The sequence below is a fragment of the Pangasianodon hypophthalmus genome, chromosome 27 (genome assembly GCF_027358585.1).
Source record: "Pangasianodon hypophthalmus isolate fPanHyp1 chromosome 27, fPanHyp1.pri, whole genome shotgun sequence".
Classification (NCBI taxonomy): Eukaryota; Metazoa; Chordata; class Actinopteri; order Siluriformes; family Pangasiidae; genus Pangasianodon; species Pangasianodon hypophthalmus.
The window spans coordinates 10231639-10250388 of NC_069736.1; the positions used below are offsets into that span (position 1 = coordinate 10231639).

An 18750-nucleotide genomic window follows, 5' to 3' on the forward strand; every position below is an offset into this window, starting at 1 on the left:
TTCCCAGCCGCCGAGCTGCAGCTGGGGCCAGTTGGGTAAAGACTCCTGCTCTGTGGAAGCTGGCCATTCTGCGGGTTTGAGCCTCACACCAGCACTTATTCCATCTGGGTCTGTGTAGCAGCCATCCACTATCATCAGTTTTATATGGAAGCGACGCCTAAAACTCCACAGGTAAACGGTGCTGCAGTATCTCACTCACATCTCTGTAACCGTGTATTATATTTTATTAACATTATTATACTGAAGTTTGCTAAACAAAACTTTTGCAGTGCCACACAGTTCACCATGAGTGATTTAAAGGGGTTCCGAGTGCTTTAAATGAGCCACATTTCAACCTTCCTTCCTTGTTTGTTTGTTTGTTTACTCGCGCGAGCTCAGTAAGCTTTAGCTCGGTGTATCTCTGTCCTGCGCTTTTTCCGTGACATGTCGTGTCTTCCTGTTGGAGCTCACCTGACTCCACTCAGCAGCTCATTAATATCCCTGAAGCTACTCGATGAAGATAAAATGTGCACTTAAATGTGGAGTAAGACTAGAGGAACTACTGCTCAGTGGAGAATATTACAGTCTCGTGCACAGGAGTGTGTCTTATGGTCACGTGGAAACTTGCCTCTAAATGAAGTTAATTAATCTGAGCTACTGGCTCACTCAAATAGCCTGTTGATCATTTGACTTTAGGAAGATAGTCATGATATATAGTTTTATCTCCCATTTTATAAAAAAAATGAATGAAAGATTTTCAAACCTCTAAAAGTTTTGATTGTGCTGCTGCTTGGGGATTGTGATTTGCAGGATATCCTGTCATCAGCAGCCTGCTTTACATGAGCCGCCTCTCCACATCTGATACTGAGTCTAATTTGTCCTCAGAAACTGTTTTAGTGGCAGTGTGTTGTTTCCCCCTTTGTTCTGTATATTATGCAATGTAGATTTTTGTTCCACTTGTCCAGGGATATTATATTTGACTAGTTTTCATTTGAGTTTTGAGATAATAAAATCGACTTCTGTGCAAAAGCTTATAAATTAAATGTGGAAATATGACTTCATGTTCTTATTCATTCTTATTCAATTATCTACTGATGCTGTTTAGTTCAATTTACCTCTTACAGTAGCATCAAGATAATTAAGTACATTTCACTGATTGCATTTCTCTCCAGTTTATGTGCTCAGTGTTTTAACTTCTTGCAGTAGCGATGTAACAAGTAGCTTTCTGGGTTCTTCTCAACGTGGCTTTTCTGTCTTACTGGCTCCAAAAATATGCTGTGGTCTTGGATAGCACTCATTTCTATAAAGTAAAAAAATGATTAAAGTACAATCCCATTTGGAAGCTTTACTCTGTCTTCCCTGCTACTTTATCTATACTTCTAAAACACGTCTTACATACTCACCATTGGTAGAAATGATGGCAGCAGCAATTTCAGCATTGATAAATCAGTTAACATGTAACCTTCTCAGGTAAACATTTCTTTTTAGCCTGCTGATGCAGAACTGTGGGGTGGTTTTATGAGCACCTTAAACTTTTGCTGACTGCTGCAATTTAATGGAACTCAACTGATACACATCATTCATCTCTGTTACTGAACAGCCAGAATGATGAGCCAAGCCAAATACACGCAGATCTTTTCTGTGCTGCCAACTGGTTAGAAAAATAGATTATTATTGTCCCATCAATATACTGTACATGATTATAGTGGGATAAAATGTTGAGCATATCATTCATGACTAAAGTACAAACAGAAAAGCAAGTGTAGAAACTACAGTTCTGGTGAAAACAGTGTAGCACACTAAATACAGAGCAAGTATATGTAGTATATAAATCTACAAACAGCAGGAGCTCATAGCATAATGCTGAAATACTAATATAAGACACAGACGTGTGGATAAGCAAATGTTGTGCATTCTAATGGGTACATTGTTTAAAAAAAAAAAAAAAAAAAAAAAAAATGTTCTTGAGGATTTTATTTATGCCTATTGGAAATGCACACCTACTGTGATTTAGAGTGGTTTGTATTTCACACACAATTGGCTGGTGACCCACTTTATATTTATTTCAAAAATATTTTCATAATATAATTTTCATTAATATAATTCAATACATTTCATATTTTATTTTGGGAATTTAAAGATCTCTCTGATACTCAGTCCACCCAGAAAAATATGTAATGTTGAGGTATGGTTGCTAACATCAATTGTGGATTAATCTGGTTGCAAGTGGAGTGCAAATGCAGGTCAAATCCACATTACAGGAGCACTGAAGTAGCACCTAAAGCTGTAACCTGATGCTTGTTACTTTGAAATAAATATTTTTAGGCTTTTCAGTGTAACTTGCAGCACTGCAAGAACAATATATTTTTGGCATGATAAAATATTTTTTGCTCTACTTAATCAATTGCTGCTTTAATGTCTAACAAAAAATACAGTTTTAAGTATGTTTTTGTGCCTGACTGTGAAAGAAATTGTCGTATGCGCTTGTATTGTCGGTTCAGCACTGCTATGTGTTAACAGCTAAAGGTAATCCTGCTACTGTTTGTAATCTTGCTACTGTTTTCCTCTTCTGATAACAACTTGCTGTGTTCACAGTTTTGAAGAAGACAGAGAGAAATAGTGAAATTCTAAGTGAAATGTCTTGCTTATCACAAGTAAAGGATGTTTCTCATTCTGGTCAGGCTGGAATAACTCTGTCTGTGAACATGTTTTGTAGTAATATTTGGTATACAGTTATTAGGGATATAAATAACAACAAGCTCTGATTGTATAGAGCTGATGTGAAGTGTCCGGCTATTTCCTCCTAAAGTTAATGTTAACATAAATTCCCTAGTTAGCATGACCCTGAAGAGTGATGATACTCATGTGATGGAGCAGAAGCCTGGGTTAATGTTAAAACCACAGCAAATGAACGTCACAAGATTTAGACATGTTCAGGTAATTATAGATATGGACCTGTGTATATGAGTTTGCCCGTTATTGCTTGCTCCTTATGTTGCCTGTAATGATCAGTTGAAGTACATACTTCACATGCAATGTGTACAAAATTGTATACAAAGTCATTATCCCAGACCAATTCATAGCCCAGTGTAGAAGTCTGGCAGGAAGATATGCCAGGAGGAAGGTGAATGTAAATGCAAATTAACTGTCATCAGCTAGTGACTGTCAATAGACTGCTTTTGATGAGGCTGAGAATCATAAGACAAGCAGTTGGAATAAGATTAACTGGATTTAATTGGGCAACCTTTGATCATGGCCAACCTTTGACCATGAAATTCTTAGCACTTCTCAGTACACAGTCAACAGCCAAGCACATCATCTAAAGGTAGGTCTCTAAGGCTTTTTTCCCCTTCTAACACAGTTACTAAGTTAGATGGGTGTTTGATTATATGTATATATTACTAGAATATATTATAGATTACTAGTCCTTACATGGTTTGTTGAGGCTTAACTGAGTAGAGTTTCATTTCTTATGATTTGCTCCATTGTAGCTGGAAATTGTGTTATTTCTTTTTAAAAATCAATAGAAAAAGTGTTTAACGATATTCATGATTTCATACTCACCTGGCTCCTGTCTAAATGTGTTTTTAGGTCGGTAAAGGTCAAATTGGTATTGAAAGGTATTAAAAGGGTCTCCGTGTGTTGATGTTTTGTTGAACTTCTGTGGAAGGCCTTTGCGGTTGTGCTGTTTATAAAGGGTTAAAAAGGAAGAGACTCTGTCAGCTTTTCCATACATCTATTCTTTGACTCTGAAATCACATTTGTGTTTTTTCTTCCTTTGCAAAGCAGGAAACCTTTTCTTGCTGACTCTAGAAATAAGAGCATGAACCGCCCAAGTTCATGCTCACACTGACCCATTGCTAAGTGCAACAAGTGCTGCAAAGAGGTTTTTTTTTTTTTTTTTTTTTTTTTTTTTTTTTTAAAAAAGTGTTAGATTACTCAACACTGTTCATATTGATGTGAAAGTGCACAAAAAAGGGAAAGATCTCACATTTGTCATGCATTTAGCTTTGTTCTTTTCACACTACTACATACACTACTATAATTAACTACTACTACTATAATAATTTTTTTCTGCTCCTCTAGGCCCAGTGCTGAGGATGTGTGGTTGCTGAACAGCCTAACTACACGTGTTCCCTTGTTTTGAGGAGGCTTTCTTCTTCCTTGCCCTGAGGTGCCCCTACCATGTCAACAGAAGTACAGTTTGCGCCTGTAGCCCCTGCAGGACCCACTGCTGAGCCCACACTGCCTGCTGTTGCCAGTGAGACCAGCACAGTGGTAGCTGAAAACCCTACAGCCACAACTGCAGCTTCAACACCAACCACAAGCAAATTTTTCTCAAGAGAGAAGAAGAGAGGTACACTTCTTTTGATATCTCAGCCAGGAGTCTCTTCAGCTTTATATAAGTTTTATAAAGCTCTCTGTGGAACGGAGGCACTCATCTGGGTGACTGAATTCTCACCATAAATATTTGTTTTTTTCACTCCATCTGCATTATTGTCTTTCCTTTGATCTTTCCCTCCTCAGCTCCAGAGAAGACAGATGAGTACCTGCTGGCCAGGTTTCAAGGTGATGGTGTTAGATATAAGGCCAAACTGATTGGCATTGATGATGTGCCTGAAGCCAGAGGGGACAAAATGAGTCAGGACTCCATGATGAAACTGAAGGTACAGATCCAAAATGGCTGACCTCAAAAATTCTTGCCCTATAATTTACAGATTCAGAATTGAGACATGGCATCCAAAAGCCAACAACTCTGCTTTCCAGATCAGTATTGTTCACATGGACCTTTTTAACCCTTCACTTAATAAAGTGAACGTTGGTGTAATTGGTATATGTAGCACTTCTGTGGTGTTGCGGTTTCTGAGTCGTGTGTGTGTGTGTGTGTTTGTGTAGGGCATGGCTGTAGCTGCTCGTTCCCAAGGCAAACACAAGCAAAGAATCTTGGTGAACATCTCTCTAGAGGGAATTAAGATAATTGATGAAAAGACTGGTGTAAGAAACACAATCGTGATTTTCTTAATCACTCATTTGTTTCCAATATCCTGATATCCACACTTGTACTTTAATGTGATGTCTCCTGTTGCTTTTTTTTTTTTTTTTTTTTTTTTTTTTTTTTTTTTTTTTCCCTCCTCCTGCAGGTGATTGAACATGAGCATGCAGTGAATAAGATCTCCTTCATTGCACGTGACATCACAGATAATCGGGCGTTTGGATATGTGTGTGGGGCAGAGGGCCAACATCAGTTCTTTGCCATCAAGACAATTCAGCAGGTTTCTGCTGTTTCATGGCCCATAAGCAATTTCCTGATTTTCTTTTAAGGATATTTGTTCAATCTCTATAGTGGAATGTGGGCTTTAAATAAAAGTTTGGGCAAAATTTAAATATACACATTAGTCCCAATTTCCTCAGAGGTATTCGGTTTGGGTTTTAGTGTTGCACCAGAACTATAAGGTTAATATTAAAACTAAAGGATATCTTCACACTTGGATCAAACCGCATTGACTTTTAAAATCTCTAATAGATGTGCTTATGTGGTTTTTATCTTGTATGACACATTCTTGGCTTGGAGCAGAAATCACATTTTCCCCAATGCAAGCATTAAACTCCAGTAGGAGGTGTGACTCGAAGTTACAACGCTGTATTGTTCCAATTTGATTGTTAATTAAAAAAAAAAATCTGCTACTTGTATACAAATAATGCCTTTTGAGGTGATGCTAAGCTTGTAACTATAAACGTCCCTTACTTATTAGCAACTTTATTCTAGTGGGAAAATTAAAGAAGCAAAAATGATCTGCGGCTGATCACCTACAATCTAGTTAAGGAATAAACAATTTTTTTATAATTCCCAAGCTATACCTTTTTATATTTTTATTAAAACACCCATTAAGATGTATCTCTTGCTTCTTTTCTTCAACCCTTCAGGCACAACCACTGGTCATGGATCTGAAAGATCTATTCCAGGTGATCTTCAACACAAGGAAGAAAGAAGCTGAAGCTACACAGAAGGTAACAGCTTCTCGAAACTGGCAGGAAATGTGTATAGCAGCTGCACAACTTATTTATTTATTTTTTTTTCAGGATAAATTCCTAGAGTATATTCTATGTATATTATATTTTTCTACCCTTTTTGTAGCGCAGGACTTGTCAGCTGTTTTTTTTTTCTTTTTTCCCCCCTCTCCCCTGTCTGCATATTTATAACTCTCTTAAAAAGGTGAAGGACTTGTCTGCTATAGTGTAACAAACATTACTAAATAGCCCTGGCTCTTTTTCCTTTTACATTCAGATTACCCATTTGATTTAGCTTTGTCCTGGGGTGAGATTTCAAAATGTCTCTGCAGTGAAAAATAAATAAATAAATCAACACATACAGTTTGATCCTTTTGATGAATACAACAATACAAACAACTCTGTTTAATCTTTAGAGCTTTAGAACCTCTACTTCATGGCTTGTTGCCATGTTAACCTAATGGCCAGCTTATATGTTCACACAATCCAGAGACTTTAATAGTCTAGCATAACCTATGGCAAAGCCACCGGTCTCATGGTGGTGACGGGTGAGAATTTTTTAATTTCACTGTTCAGCAGATAAACATGACCCCATGGCAACATTGTTACGTGTGGTAGAACTTGCTGGCCTTGTTTTTAGAGTGAAAGTTTGCATGTAATTTTTCTTTCTTTGAATGACGTCCGCTATCAATGTAGCCAGTACTGAACAGTAAAATAACGTTGGCTTAAAGATTTAAAACATGTTAAAAATGTGGTTATATTGCACTCTAGAGGTTATTTGCAAAAATAATGTGCTTTTAATTAAAATGCATGTCTTTTTGCATCCTTTTCCCTTCTGAAAATCTTGCTCACAATACTTTTTCTTTCATTCTTTGTTTTAGGATGAGACCAGTACTGTTGTTGAGGTAGGTATTGTACATTTCTTTTAAGTGGTTAGAATTCCAATGCGTTGGTATTTGACAGGCTGTAATTTCTCTCTGTTTAAAGAATGGAAGTGATGCTTTGCTCAGTCTGGATGGTCAGGTGAAGACAGTAAAAGTAAGATTTCTAAAATTATTCAACAGTGAACTTTATTCAGAATAAATGAATACACCACAATGTCTATTTAAAAGGATGAGGAATTCATTGTGGCTCTCTGCATACAGACTGTGGAACAGATGGACCTTTTTGGAGACATGTCCACACCCCCAGATATCAACTCTCCCACGGTAATACATGGTTATTCCTCATTAGTACTCACTGAAGGATCCACACTGTGCTCTTAGACCTGTTGATGTCTGTGTACAAGGTTTATGAGCTTGTACTGACATTTTCCTTTCTCCACATTTTTTTATAATCAGGATGCTTGGACAAATCACACAGGGGTAAATCATTTCTTGATTAGTGTATAATCAGCAGATGTAATGCAAAGCTGCGTATTAAAGCTTTATGCTCTTTTATCTTTTACCTCTTATCTTTCAAGAAGTTCTATTATTCCTTTTTATCTTTCCATGCAAATCATAAGCATTTATAGTGATGTGGCAGACTGTAAAGGCTAGTACTAAAATGAAGCATGTGAAAACACTTTTATTATTTAATATTGTGCTTCAGATGTAGGTTTGATCTACATTTATGGCATGTTGGCCATTTTACCCTCCTGTCATTAAGAGTTTTAAAAGTTCTGATATATGCCAGATTTACAACTTAACAAGGTTAGGTTATGAATATACTGTATACTTGAATGGAACGTCTCAAAAAGGAAATATTAAAAGATTAGCCACTTTGCAGTTCTGGACCATTTCACAAAGTATATTTGAAGTTCCATATTTATTGCTTTAGCTGTGATACTGTGCATCACTACACAACCCATTTGATTTTTACCTAACCAATTACTAAAACATGGATGACTAACCAATGATTTTCTCTTTTCTTTTGCACTTTTGTTTTCTTTTCATACTCTTGGCTTATCTTCTATTTTCCAATTCTTCTTTCCTCCTTCAAAATTAGCTGGACAATGTTTTTTTGCTGGAGCTTGCTTCTGTGATTGACGCCAATCAGAACCACCTTAAAGGCAATCCTTTCATCTCCTATCCAACAGTTCCTTGCAACACACCCAGTGATGCCCCTGTTGCTTCCTCGTTAGATATATTCTTCAATCCTAGTCCAGTCCCATTCAATAATGATCCCTTTGCTCCACTTAGTGGCCAGTTTGACTCCATTTCTACTGATTCACCGTTGTCATCCAATTGTGTATCAGTTCTTGCTGACTGCCTCTTGAAAGGACCAGTTGGGCAAAACAGCCTGAGTGGTGACTCTGCATCCAGCAGTCACTTTTTTAATGGACTGTTTGATAGCCAGTACCCACAGAAAGGCATCAATCAACCACTTGAGTTTCCTTTAAGGGAGCTGAATGGTGGAACAAATCAGACCCCTCCTTTTTCCGACATACTTAATCAAACAAGCCTTCATCCGCCCCAAACCCCTTCTTCACTGAGTAATGGTCTCAGCAACTCTTTGCTTCCTATGTTTCAATCTCCACCCCTATGTAAAAGTGAAACTGTGCCACCTATTGTGCAAAATGGAGGGGTGATAGCCCTTTGTCCCCCACCACCAAGCTCTAAGTGTGGCCGTGTACAGAGGAGACAGAAGGTGAACGTTTAAAGCTTTTCTTTTTTCGCACACTATAAATTAGCTGGCAAAAGTTTTTGGTGATGGGTGGTGTTTCACAGGTCCTTTGTAGCGGTTGCAGTTGATTTCAAAACCCATGATGGTGGGAATATTTTTGCATGCTAATCTGTGGTCATTAATAAGCTTTTTATTGGAGCTAGAGGCTCCTTTTCCTAATATTCCTGCTTGTTTTTAATTTAAAGAAAATATACGTAGTCCAGTAAAGAACAGTTGTAGCAGTGGGTAGCATTGCTGTATCATGGTTCGATCCTGAGCTTGAAGTAGTATCTGTACAGAGTTTTGCATATTTCCCCCATGTCCGCATGCGTTTCCTCCTGGGTCTTTGTTTCCTCCTACCTCCCAAAAACAGGCTAGTAGGTGGATTGGCTATGTTAAATTGTCCCTAGGTGTAAATGAGTGTGTGAATGTGTGTGCATGTAGTGCCCAGTGTAATTGGGATCCCTCGTGACCCTGGCCAGGAGAAAGCAGTATTTGATAGACTTCTTCATAAGAGGGTTGAAACATTGAAATTCTTGCTGGTTAAAGAGCTTTTTGATGACCACGGTTGAGTGTATTAATATGTATAATTTCAATGTGCTGTCTGTATACATATAAATCTAATTTGCTTTTAAAAGGTTCTTTCTACAAAAAAATTTGTATGGAAGCTATGCCAATACATCTATCTATCTATTTATTTATTTATTTATTTTTATTTCAAATATTTTTTTTACTTGAAACATGTGGGGAGTCTATGTATGTGAGTGATAATTTGCTCCTTCTGTAGTCTCCTGGAAATGAAATGTTTGGGGCCAATATATTTGCATCGCCAGCTCAGGGTGAGGGTCCATACACTGCTCAGTCCAGCTCCTCTATTCCAGCAGATTTGTTCAACCCTACAACCACCAACTCCACAGCTGCTCTTGGTTAGTGACCACTTCTAGTTTTTTAGCAGTCAGTCTAACAAGATATACTGTTTTTCATTTTCTGAATGCAAGTGGCACTTTACTAGAGTAATGACACCAAGGTGGACTTGAAATTGGTCTTAATGCTCTCAATGAGAATAATTATTACCAACAGCAAAACCATAATTTATAAATTAAACCAACATAAGATATAAATTCATTAGTACTGGAATAAAAAAGTGCTATAGAAGTATGCATAAATCCAGAACAACCACTAGACTAGAAAAATACTTGATTAATACTTTATTAACACAAAAAAATTGAAGGTCTTGTTGGATGCATAATTTTAAGGAATGTTTTGCAACTTTTCCACTCAACTGTAAGTTGCTCACATTTGTAATATTCATGTATTACCATGCCACTCAGTACTGAAGTGAAATTTCTGGGTCTGAGATCATTATGGAATTCCAGCCAGTAGAAATAATTGCAGTGGAGTTAAAGAACCCACTTTATTTACAGTCTGCACTGAAGCTTTAAGTTGACTGAACTGATGCTTGGTGTATACATCTTGGTACATACAGTTGGGTGACAAATGAAAAACCAACATTAAGTGACTTAGTAAGGTGTTTGATCACTACAAACTTCCAGAACAGCTTCAGTATGCCTTGGAACAGAGTGTTTGGAATTGTACTGAAGGAATGAACACCATTCTTCCAAAAGATATTTACTCAACTGGTGTTTAGATGTTGGTAGTGGAGAGTGCTTTCTAACACATTGGATCAAAATCTCTAAATACTTCTGGTGACTGTGAAGGCCATAGCATGTGATTTACACCATTTTCATACTCATTAAATCATTCAGTGTGCCCTTTTGCCCTGTGCATGGGGACATTTTCACCCTGGAAGAGGCCACTCCTCTCCAGATAGAAATGTTTCGTGATAGGATAAAGGTGATCTGTCAGAATAGCTTTGTACTGATTCGCAGTGACCTTTCCTCTAAGGGGACAAGTGGACCTAAACCATGCCAGCAAAATGTCCTCCACAAAAAAAAGCCACTGTTTTCACTGTCATCATCTGCATAAATATTATCATTGTGGTGGTAGTGGTGATATTGCAGTATATAAAAAATTTCATACTTATTTGGGACCATATGTTATTTTAAACATTGTTCCCTTACTGCATTTTAGCATCAATGTCATTGGGACCACCATCTGTTCCTCAAGCTCCTACAGCAGGTCCATGGGGCCAACCAGCCCTGTCACTGTTTCCTCCCCAAGTCTCTGGCCCCCAAGTACCGGTCCAAGGTGCACCACTAAATTCTCTTAACCAGCCCTGTGCGTTTGGGGGAACACCAGTACCTCAGTGGGGACAACAGATGCCCTCTTCTTTTGGCACTCCAGCTGCCCCTCAAGCTTGGGGCCAACCAGCAACCACAGCAGCCATGACTGCCTGGCCCCAATCTGGCACTGTGTCCAACCCCTTTCAGCCTAGTGCATTTCCTCCCATGATGGCTCCTCCTGGAAGAATAACAGGGCAGCCATCTTCAGGTGCCCCTCCTCTGCCTCGTCGGCCGCCCCCTGCAAAAGAAGAGGTACCTGTTGTTAAAAATGCTTTTACGGCTTTGGACCCCCTCGGTGGGAAGGAACAAAAAACCGGGAAGGATATGTTCAAAAATTTCCAGATGGCAAAACCTGGAAGTGCCCCCCCGTCAGGCCAAAACACCAATGGCACTTTTGAACAGTACTTTTCCAACAAAGTTGGTGTAGCCCAGGAAGCAGCTGACCATGATGACTTTGACATCAGCCAGCTCTCTGCGAAACCCATTGGTAATAACCTGGACATAATTTGACATGCTTATAAAATATGATAGAACTACACTAAATGTGTGTTGTTATTTTCAGAGCTTCCTAAACCTGCAGTTCAGCAGGCCTCTACAATTACTGCCCCAGCTCTGGCTCCAAGCTTGACCCCTTCCTCAGCAGGAGAGCTCCTAGATGCTGCTTTCACTCCTAATCCAGCTTCAATCCCATCAGGCCCAGATCCTTTACCAGCTGCCAGTCTTTTTGATGACACTTTTGGAAGCAGCTTTTTAGCACCACCTGCAACTACAGTAAATGGATACAGTACTATGTCAAATAAGCAAATATCTCACTTAAGTGATTATAAGCAACAGATGTAGTTAAATCAGAGATAAATTGTTGAATATTTAAAGGTAATGTTTTAAAGATCATTAAGTTTGTTGAATGGACTGTTGACTTTGTGTAACAAGACAGTTACTCAAGTAGTTATGTATTATTGTAATCTTTCTTTTGCAGAGTGGTCCAGCTACACAGACCAATGCTGATACTTTTGTAGACCCTTTTGGAGGAAATCCTTTTGCCTAAGCTTTTTCAAATCCTGCATTGTTGAGGTATGTAACTCTCATATTAAGAGTTGGGACAGCAGACCAATAAGCCAAAAGTTGTCTGGCATTTTGAGCAGCTCAGGAGGTGTTAATGAAGACTGCATGTTATAGATGCTAACAGACAAGTGGAAATGAACCTGTCAAATCCACTCTACAGATCAGCTAATTCAAAAGACCTGTGTGGTGGATATTCTTTAATAGGCTTACCTTAGACAGCTTAATAAATTTATTTCTTATCACAAATCCTCAGCCTTGTATGGACAATTTTCAACATGCTAACTTCTACAGTCAGTTAATTGCTGTAGTTGATCTTGGGGTGGCAATAATAATTTATGTTGGTTCAATGATGGACAAACCTTTTTTAATTATTGTTTGAATTTCTGTAAATTTCTGTAAATATACTGTATGGCCAAAAGTTTGGGAACACCTGACCATTACACCCTTCCCTAAACTGTTAACAGTTTGGAAGCACACAATTGTATAGTATATCTTTGTATGCTGTAGCATTACGGTTTCCCAGGGTGCCAGGTCCAGGAAGACATGGTTTGCCAAGGTCGGAGTGAAAGAGCTTGGGTGTTCTGCGCAGAGCCCTGACCTCAACCCCACTGAACACCTTCAGGATGAACTGGAACGCTGACTGCACCCCAAGGCCCCTCAGCTGACATCAGTGACTGACCTCACTAATGCTCTTGTAGCTGATTGGGTAAATCCCTACAGCCACACTCCAAAATCTAGGGAAAACCCTTCCCTGAAGAGTGGAGGTTATTATAAGGGCAAAAAGGGACTAAATCTGGAGTGTGATGTTCGAAAAGCTTTTGGCCATATAGTGTAGATGTTAGGAGTGTTCTTTTTGAGGTTTACAATGTCACTGAAGATTATAGTTTATTATTAGTGTGCTTCACCTGTGTTAATTACCCTGTTTTTTTTTTCTCTATTTCAGTTTCTTCTTTTATACAGAAAGTGGGGAAACCATCTGGAGTGTTGCACAGTGTAAACTCCTTCCTTTAGTCTGCACTCCACTGTCCACACTGTCTTGCATGTTTCTCCTGTTTGTTTTTTGTATCTGATCTCAGGTTGGTTTATCCCTTACTAAATTGACTGGCTCCATTTCCCAGTGTTACAATCACTTGAAGAAAATACAAATTGAATGTGGGCTCTGAGTATTACTTTGGGGTGATGAGAGAAGGAGTGAGGTAAAATGGCATAGGTCTACTGTGTTGAGGGTTTTCAAATATTTTCTGGACAATGCGAGGTGTGATATTTGTCTGGAATTAAAGAAAGCATGAAATGATGCCTGTCTTCTGTTTCCTTTTTTTTTTGAACATTCAAATGCAATTTTATTGAACATTTTACTTTTACTGTTAGTTTATTAAAATAGTTACACAATGACTTTGTTTCAGCACATCTGCTGCTTTTCAAAAGAACATTGACTTTAATACTTTTAGAGAAATAAATGCATTGTGGCACTAGGTCTGCTTGATGATGCATAAATAAGAAGTAAAGAATAAAATGTATTAGGGCATGCTTTGTAGCAAAATAATCAATTTTCTAATAACAGCATGCCCTTGAAGTAGTGTTCTTCTTCTATGACAGCAATTTGCCAATGAATAGTTTTTTTTGCCAGTGAATAGCTTTTTTTTTTTTTTTTTTTTTTTAAATCTTAAATGACTAAACATTTTTATCAGCTTGTTACATTAAATATTATGGAACATTTGGAAAACAGGTTCCTGTTATCACTTCTGTTAAAGTAGCCTTAAACACTCATTCCCTCACCAGTCTCTTTCTTTTTCTTTCTTGAAGTTAAAGGGTCAGAATAGTTTGTCATGTTACAGAGAAACTGCAATGCACATATCAAGTCATGTAATGAAGACTTTCCCATGATGGAAAACTTACTATTATAGTAAGTGGTTTTTTTTAAAAATTTTTTTGGGGACACTGTGAATCCTTCCACATGCTAAACATCCCACCATGTCAACAATTGTTTTGTCAAATAACAGCATTTAAAAAAAAAAAATATTTTTATTAATTTATCTTAGATTATTATCCAAGTATATGAATAAGCTATCAAAATATCATATTAGAATGAGTGCATGAATATAATCCTGTGCTGTTCTTTGCAGCTGGCACTGTTGTCAGAGCTGTTATAGAAATTTAATCAGCACCATCTCACCAATCCGAATTGATTTCTCATCATATTTGAAAGCACCCTTTTTTTAGTGTACATATAAAAGTGTACTATATTGCTCCAAAGGTATTAATCTTTGAATCAAAATAAGGTCCTTAGCAACATTAATTGATGCTTGTGTTAAATGTTTAATCTTAGTATTTTCTATGCAGCCTGTGTTTTGGCTCTTAATGTTGTTTACAAGGGAACTGAATTCTCTCTCAATGATGAAGGGCACATACTATTCCCAGCCAGCTAGGGAAGCTTGCAGTTACTACAGTGAGGTAAAGAGCACTGAGATGTGACTAGATTACAGAGGCCATTGAGAGAACACCATCACCAGTGTACCCACTGTCATCTGCCAAGAATTTGCCATTATCCCTTCAGAGCTATTAATATGGGGAGGATTGCGTCGCTGTGGGTATGTCAGACTGTAGCATCATAGTGAAAGCTTTACCTCACCCTTTTGTTGACGCTTGGGACTTAGAAGTGTTTGACAGAGCAAAACAGGCAGCCACAGTATAAAAAGAGCATGTTATGGAAAAAAGTTTATACAGGGTCTTAACCCTATGAAAAGCATTATATTAACTTTGTGCTACAGAGCTAGATATATTGTAAAATCTGATTAAAACAACAGATTTGTCCGGCTGATTTTAAAATGCCTCGTCTTCTATTCAATCGGAACGGTAGCTGGGATCCTCTCCAGGACTGGCCGAAGTCAAGTATTTTAGAGCAGTGCACAGGAGCACCATTTTTCTTCGATCCAGATGACGATAGCTGGTTAAACACAGCCAGGAAAACACTGGAAACCTCTTCCTGGCCCGGATTTCTGTCATTTCCCTTGGTAACTCCTGTTTGTCCAGAAGTCTCACCTTCAGCCAGAGATGGACAACAAAAATTTCATGTCAAATGTGACAGTAAGACCTGGAGCATCTCTTTAGATGTCAGCCATTTTTGTCCAGAGGAAATTGGTGTCAAAATCAACGAGGGCTACTTAGAAATAGCAGGTATGTCATGTACTCTTCACCTTTTCAAGAAATCCTGAAGGCTTTCTGGAGTTTTTAATGAATATGCATGCACATGGACTGTTATTCAATAAATTGACTTCAATGCTTAGAATAGTTCAGGATAGTTCAGGATTTATATTCATATTTTTATTCAAAGGTAAACATGAGGAAAGACATAATGACCATGGGACCATTTCCAGGAGTTTTTCAAGGAAGTACAAGTAAGACTAAATATATACTTATATTTCATTTCCTATCGAAGCAGCTGAATGGTTAATGGTTACTTGACAGTGCCTGATTCTAACAATTCTATTTGCACTGAGGAAAGGAAACACAAAAATATACAGATTTATAAAAATAAAATATGTAGCATTATATATGTGGTATTAGCATTTTCATAGAGCTCACATTATTTTGTCTGTCAGGATCATAGCTTGATTATCTTGTTTTTCATGTGCCAGGCTGCCTGCAGAAGTTGATCTGCAAAAGATGAGCTCTTCGCTTTCTCCAGAAGGGGTTCTCTTAGTTGAAGTACCTATTGGCGCCTCTTCCAACAGATGTCCCACAGAGACTGTTATCCCGATACAGACGAAGGAAAAACATTAGGTTTTTTCATGTATGTAAGGCTTTTACTGCTTAAATATTGGAAGTTTCATTGTGTGAATTCTATTTTTATGCTACTTTATTCACTGCTAACAGACAGTTTCTTTCATAAGTAAACTTTATCCGAAGTTGTTGAATTAGGTGTTTGGATTTAACACAAGAAACACTCCAATAGCTATTGTGCAGTTCAGAATTATTTATATTTCAATGCACTTATAAAGTTACAGTTAACTTCTTTTCACTCTTGCTTGTACAGGACTACTTACAAAATGACTAATTATTAATGTTATCACTGTGCCTTTTTGTATCAGTAATTATTAATGCTATCTATCTATTTTTCATTTTAAATAAAAATCGATTCCAAATGTGATTTGCAGTTTTATTTTCACATTATCAGTTACATGCATGCTGATTACCGTGTAGTGCCTCTTTAAGCTCCTGCTCTTTGACATCAGTAATATCACAACCACCATATTTTTACTTTGATGGAGTGATAACAACTGCTGCATACACAGTTAAGTATCTACACTTATGTTTCCTAATTTTCATCATATTGTATTTGTAGCTGGATGTGGTCAAACTTAACATGTCAACTAAATAAAATATGGTAAAATATTCAGTTCCATGATACAGTTTTAGAATATTAAAATATGTTTGTGAAACTGTATGAGATCATCTTGAACAATTCAGTGCTTTGCTAACTTCAACTGAAAGTCAACCCTGTGTTATAAAATCCCAAAAGGCACCCTATACTGATACTGATCCTATCTGATTAGCAGCTTTGCAGCTAATCAGGCACATGGCAATCAGGCACATGGCAAAACATGATTGCATTGACCAGCAGGGGTCAGGATCCTACCAAGCTTAAAGCTGGATCCACAAATAACTCCATAAATCAAAAAGCGTAGTTAAATTTTATATACGTCACTTGGCACTGCCAAGACATTCTATGACGATCATTTGGACATGTGCTTATTTGAGCACAGTCAGCAAAGAATCTAGTGAGCAAAAAAAAAAAAACAAAAAAACAACAGAATAACTGGTAATAGATTCATGCACCTATATTAAAAGACTAATTCCTACTCAATTTACCTTTTATGCACAGCAATAGAAAAAAAGAAATAGAAAATTACAGGGCTACTATAAGGTAATAGATTCATGTGCCTCTATAAAGGACTGTAATTCCTACACAATTTACCTTTTATGCACAGCAGTACCCTTAAATAAAAGCTTCATCATAACCTTAGCGTCATTTAATTTAAAATTCAATGGACTGAGCACAAAGTCAGAACAATATGAATATTAAAAGATAATATCTATTATACATCCATCTGAAATTAACAATCCTGAAGACGTCTTGAGTATCTCCAAGGATAAGAATGTTACTATGGACTGCAACTAGTTTAAATGATATTTCAGATCAGACCTACAGTACATTATTATATACACCAGGTTAGTGGCCCGTTTGTTACTTTGGTTTACATAATAAAATAGTGAATGAATATGATGTTTGTTTTATATGAAAACAAATTTCATATAATAATTCATGCAAAGGCAAGCTATCTATAGGCCATACAAAGTTACATATTACCTGTTATGATCAGACATGTGGGCTCCAGGTTTTACCTTACACACATACTTAATCATTATCAACAGCTATTTTGGTAAATATTTGAAATGTCTTTTCACTCCTGCCCTGAGGAGCTGAGCACACTATGTATCAACAAACACAATCGAATCTGGAGAATAAATCAGGTTTTTAGACAGCAGATAATTTCCATGAAGTAATGTAAGAACGCTATTAAATATTTTTCAAAATAACACCGAAATTCCACTTCATTAGCATCATTAAAGATCTTTTACATTAGATCTATTCATAATAAAAAAAAAAATCTATTGTAGATATTCTAGATCTGATATATGTTTCTTATTTCTAAACTAGCATGCCTAATATGCCTTTCAATTAATATACCAGTTAATAAATTCCAACTTCCACAATCAGTGGCATCTAAATATATCCATGTCCATATGTGAGGAGCAGGTCTGTGGCTGGGTAGTAGTTACTGTATCCTGATTATATGACATGATTGGAAAATGATTATCTCCTCATGCATATTGAATACAATTATATTTATGAAAACCTTATGTGAGCAAATAAATAAATAAAAGTATATGGATATATGCAACTGCCAAAAATACAGCCAGGAACCTCTTCAGTTACATGACAAGGCCAGTTGTGGAAAGAGACGGATGTGAAATACTAAGAACGCTTTCAGCTGCAGGGCGTCTCACTCTCACCAAGTATGGAATGAGCAAGAGACATGATCAAAAGATTTACAGCACCCATCAAATCTGAAGCTATAGTCTGTCAGCAATCCCACATTAACCATTTATGTCCTCGGAAATGGGGATCACTCCTAGGAAATGAAGTAGTTAGAAATATTATCACAAAGAATGTACTGAATGAACAGCCAAATTAATAAATCACTTGACCTATATTCCACTTAGCATATAATTAATTTGAATACTAAAAGCTCTCAAAGCATTGCATTTAGACTATGGGGTGCAGACTTCAGACAGACACACAGTTTTCGTTAGTATTTTTAGGCGTCTAAAATGAGAGGAATATGTAACCACAAAAAGAGCTGTAATTCTCACATGATAAACTCATTAATAATTTGAATATCCATTAATTATGGTTTATAGCCTTCACCTAAAGTTCATAGTAATTTAATTTTAAATCCAATATTCTGAGTATCCAAAATAACTCAAATTATTGTTTAATAATATTCTTTACATATAGCTTTTAAATTTTTTAATTGCTCTGTGGAAGCTTGATGGTGGTAAATACATATATCAAATATACAGCACCACTGCTTAAATGTATTCCTACTTTGTTTTTCTAAGTGTCAAAATGCATACATGAGATAGTGTGTTAAATATTAGATAGATAGTGTGTTAAATAAGATCAGCAAATTGAAGAATAACGTGTACTTTTGGGGGAAAAAACCTTTGGAGAAGAAGAATAAAAATAATC

The 18750-nt window shown here is 37.1% G+C and overlaps 2 protein-coding genes across 6 annotated transcripts; both read left to right on the forward strand.

Annotated features, from left to right (window-relative positions):
* dab2 (DAB adaptor protein 2) lies at positions 1-13230 on the forward strand. 5 transcript variants are annotated; one of them, XM_034300646.2, is made up of 16 exons: positions 1-171; positions 4066-4336; positions 4507-4646; positions 4876-4974; positions 5121-5252; positions 5905-5988; positions 6870-6893; positions 6976-7026; positions 7134-7196; positions 7329-7352; positions 7975-8616; positions 9419-9557; positions 10723-11361; positions 11437-11645; positions 11851-11945; positions 12880-13230. In XM_034300646.2, the coding sequence occupies exons 2-15, from the start codon at positions 4165-4167 to the stop codon at positions 11917-11919; spliced, it is 2487 nt and encodes an 828-aa protein (XP_034156537.2). In that variant the 5' UTR covers positions 1-171; positions 4066-4164; the 3' UTR covers positions 11920-11945; positions 12880-13230. The 5 variants fall into 5 exon arrangements, with proteins under 5 accessions (XP_034156537.2, XP_034156539.2, XP_034156540.2 ...); XM_034300647.2 differs by lacking the exon at positions 1-171 and adding an exon at positions 3175-3304; XM_034300648.2 differs by lacking the exon at positions 7329-7352 and having other exon boundaries at positions 2-171.
* A 147-nt stretch (positions 13231-13377) lies between these two features.
* On the forward strand, positions 13378-16078 carry hspb15 (heat shock protein, alpha-crystallin-related, b15). Its single transcript, XM_026922386.3, has 3 exons — positions 13378-15110; positions 15268-15331; positions 15572-16078. The coding sequence occupies exons 1-3, from the start codon at positions 14762-14764 to the stop codon at positions 15714-15716; spliced, it is 558 nt and encodes a 185-aa protein (XP_026778187.1). The 5' UTR covers positions 13378-14761; the 3' UTR covers positions 15717-16078.
* The last annotated feature ends 2672 nt before the right edge of the window (positions 16079-18750 follow it).

Excerpts from the sequence above, each read along its gene's own strand:
- hspb15 (XM_026922386.3), top strand. The coding sequence starts at position 14,762 with ATGCCTCGTCTTCTATTCAATCGGAACGGTAGCTGGGATCCTCTCCAG. Across the intron at positions 15,111-15,267 it reads GGGCTACTTAGAAATAGCAG|GTAAACATGAGGAAAGACAT; the intron begins GTATGTCATGTA and ends TTTTATTCAAAG. Across the intron at positions 15,332-15,571 it reads AGTTTTTCAAGGAAGTACAA|GCTGCCTGCAGAAGTTGATC; the intron begins GTAAGACTAAAT and ends TTCATGTGCCAG.
- dab2 (XM_034300646.2), top strand. The coding sequence starts at position 4,165 with ATGTCAACAGAAGTACAGTTTGCGCCTGTAGCCCCTGCAGGACCCACT. Across the intron at positions 4,337-4,506 it reads CTCAAGAGAGAAGAAGAGAG|CTCCAGAGAAGACAGATGAG; the intron begins GTACACTTCTTT and ends TTCCCTCCTCAG. Across the intron at positions 7,027-7,133 it reads GTCAGGTGAAGACAGTAAAA|ACTGTGGAACAGATGGACCT; the intron begins GTAAGATTTCTA and ends CTCTGCATACAG.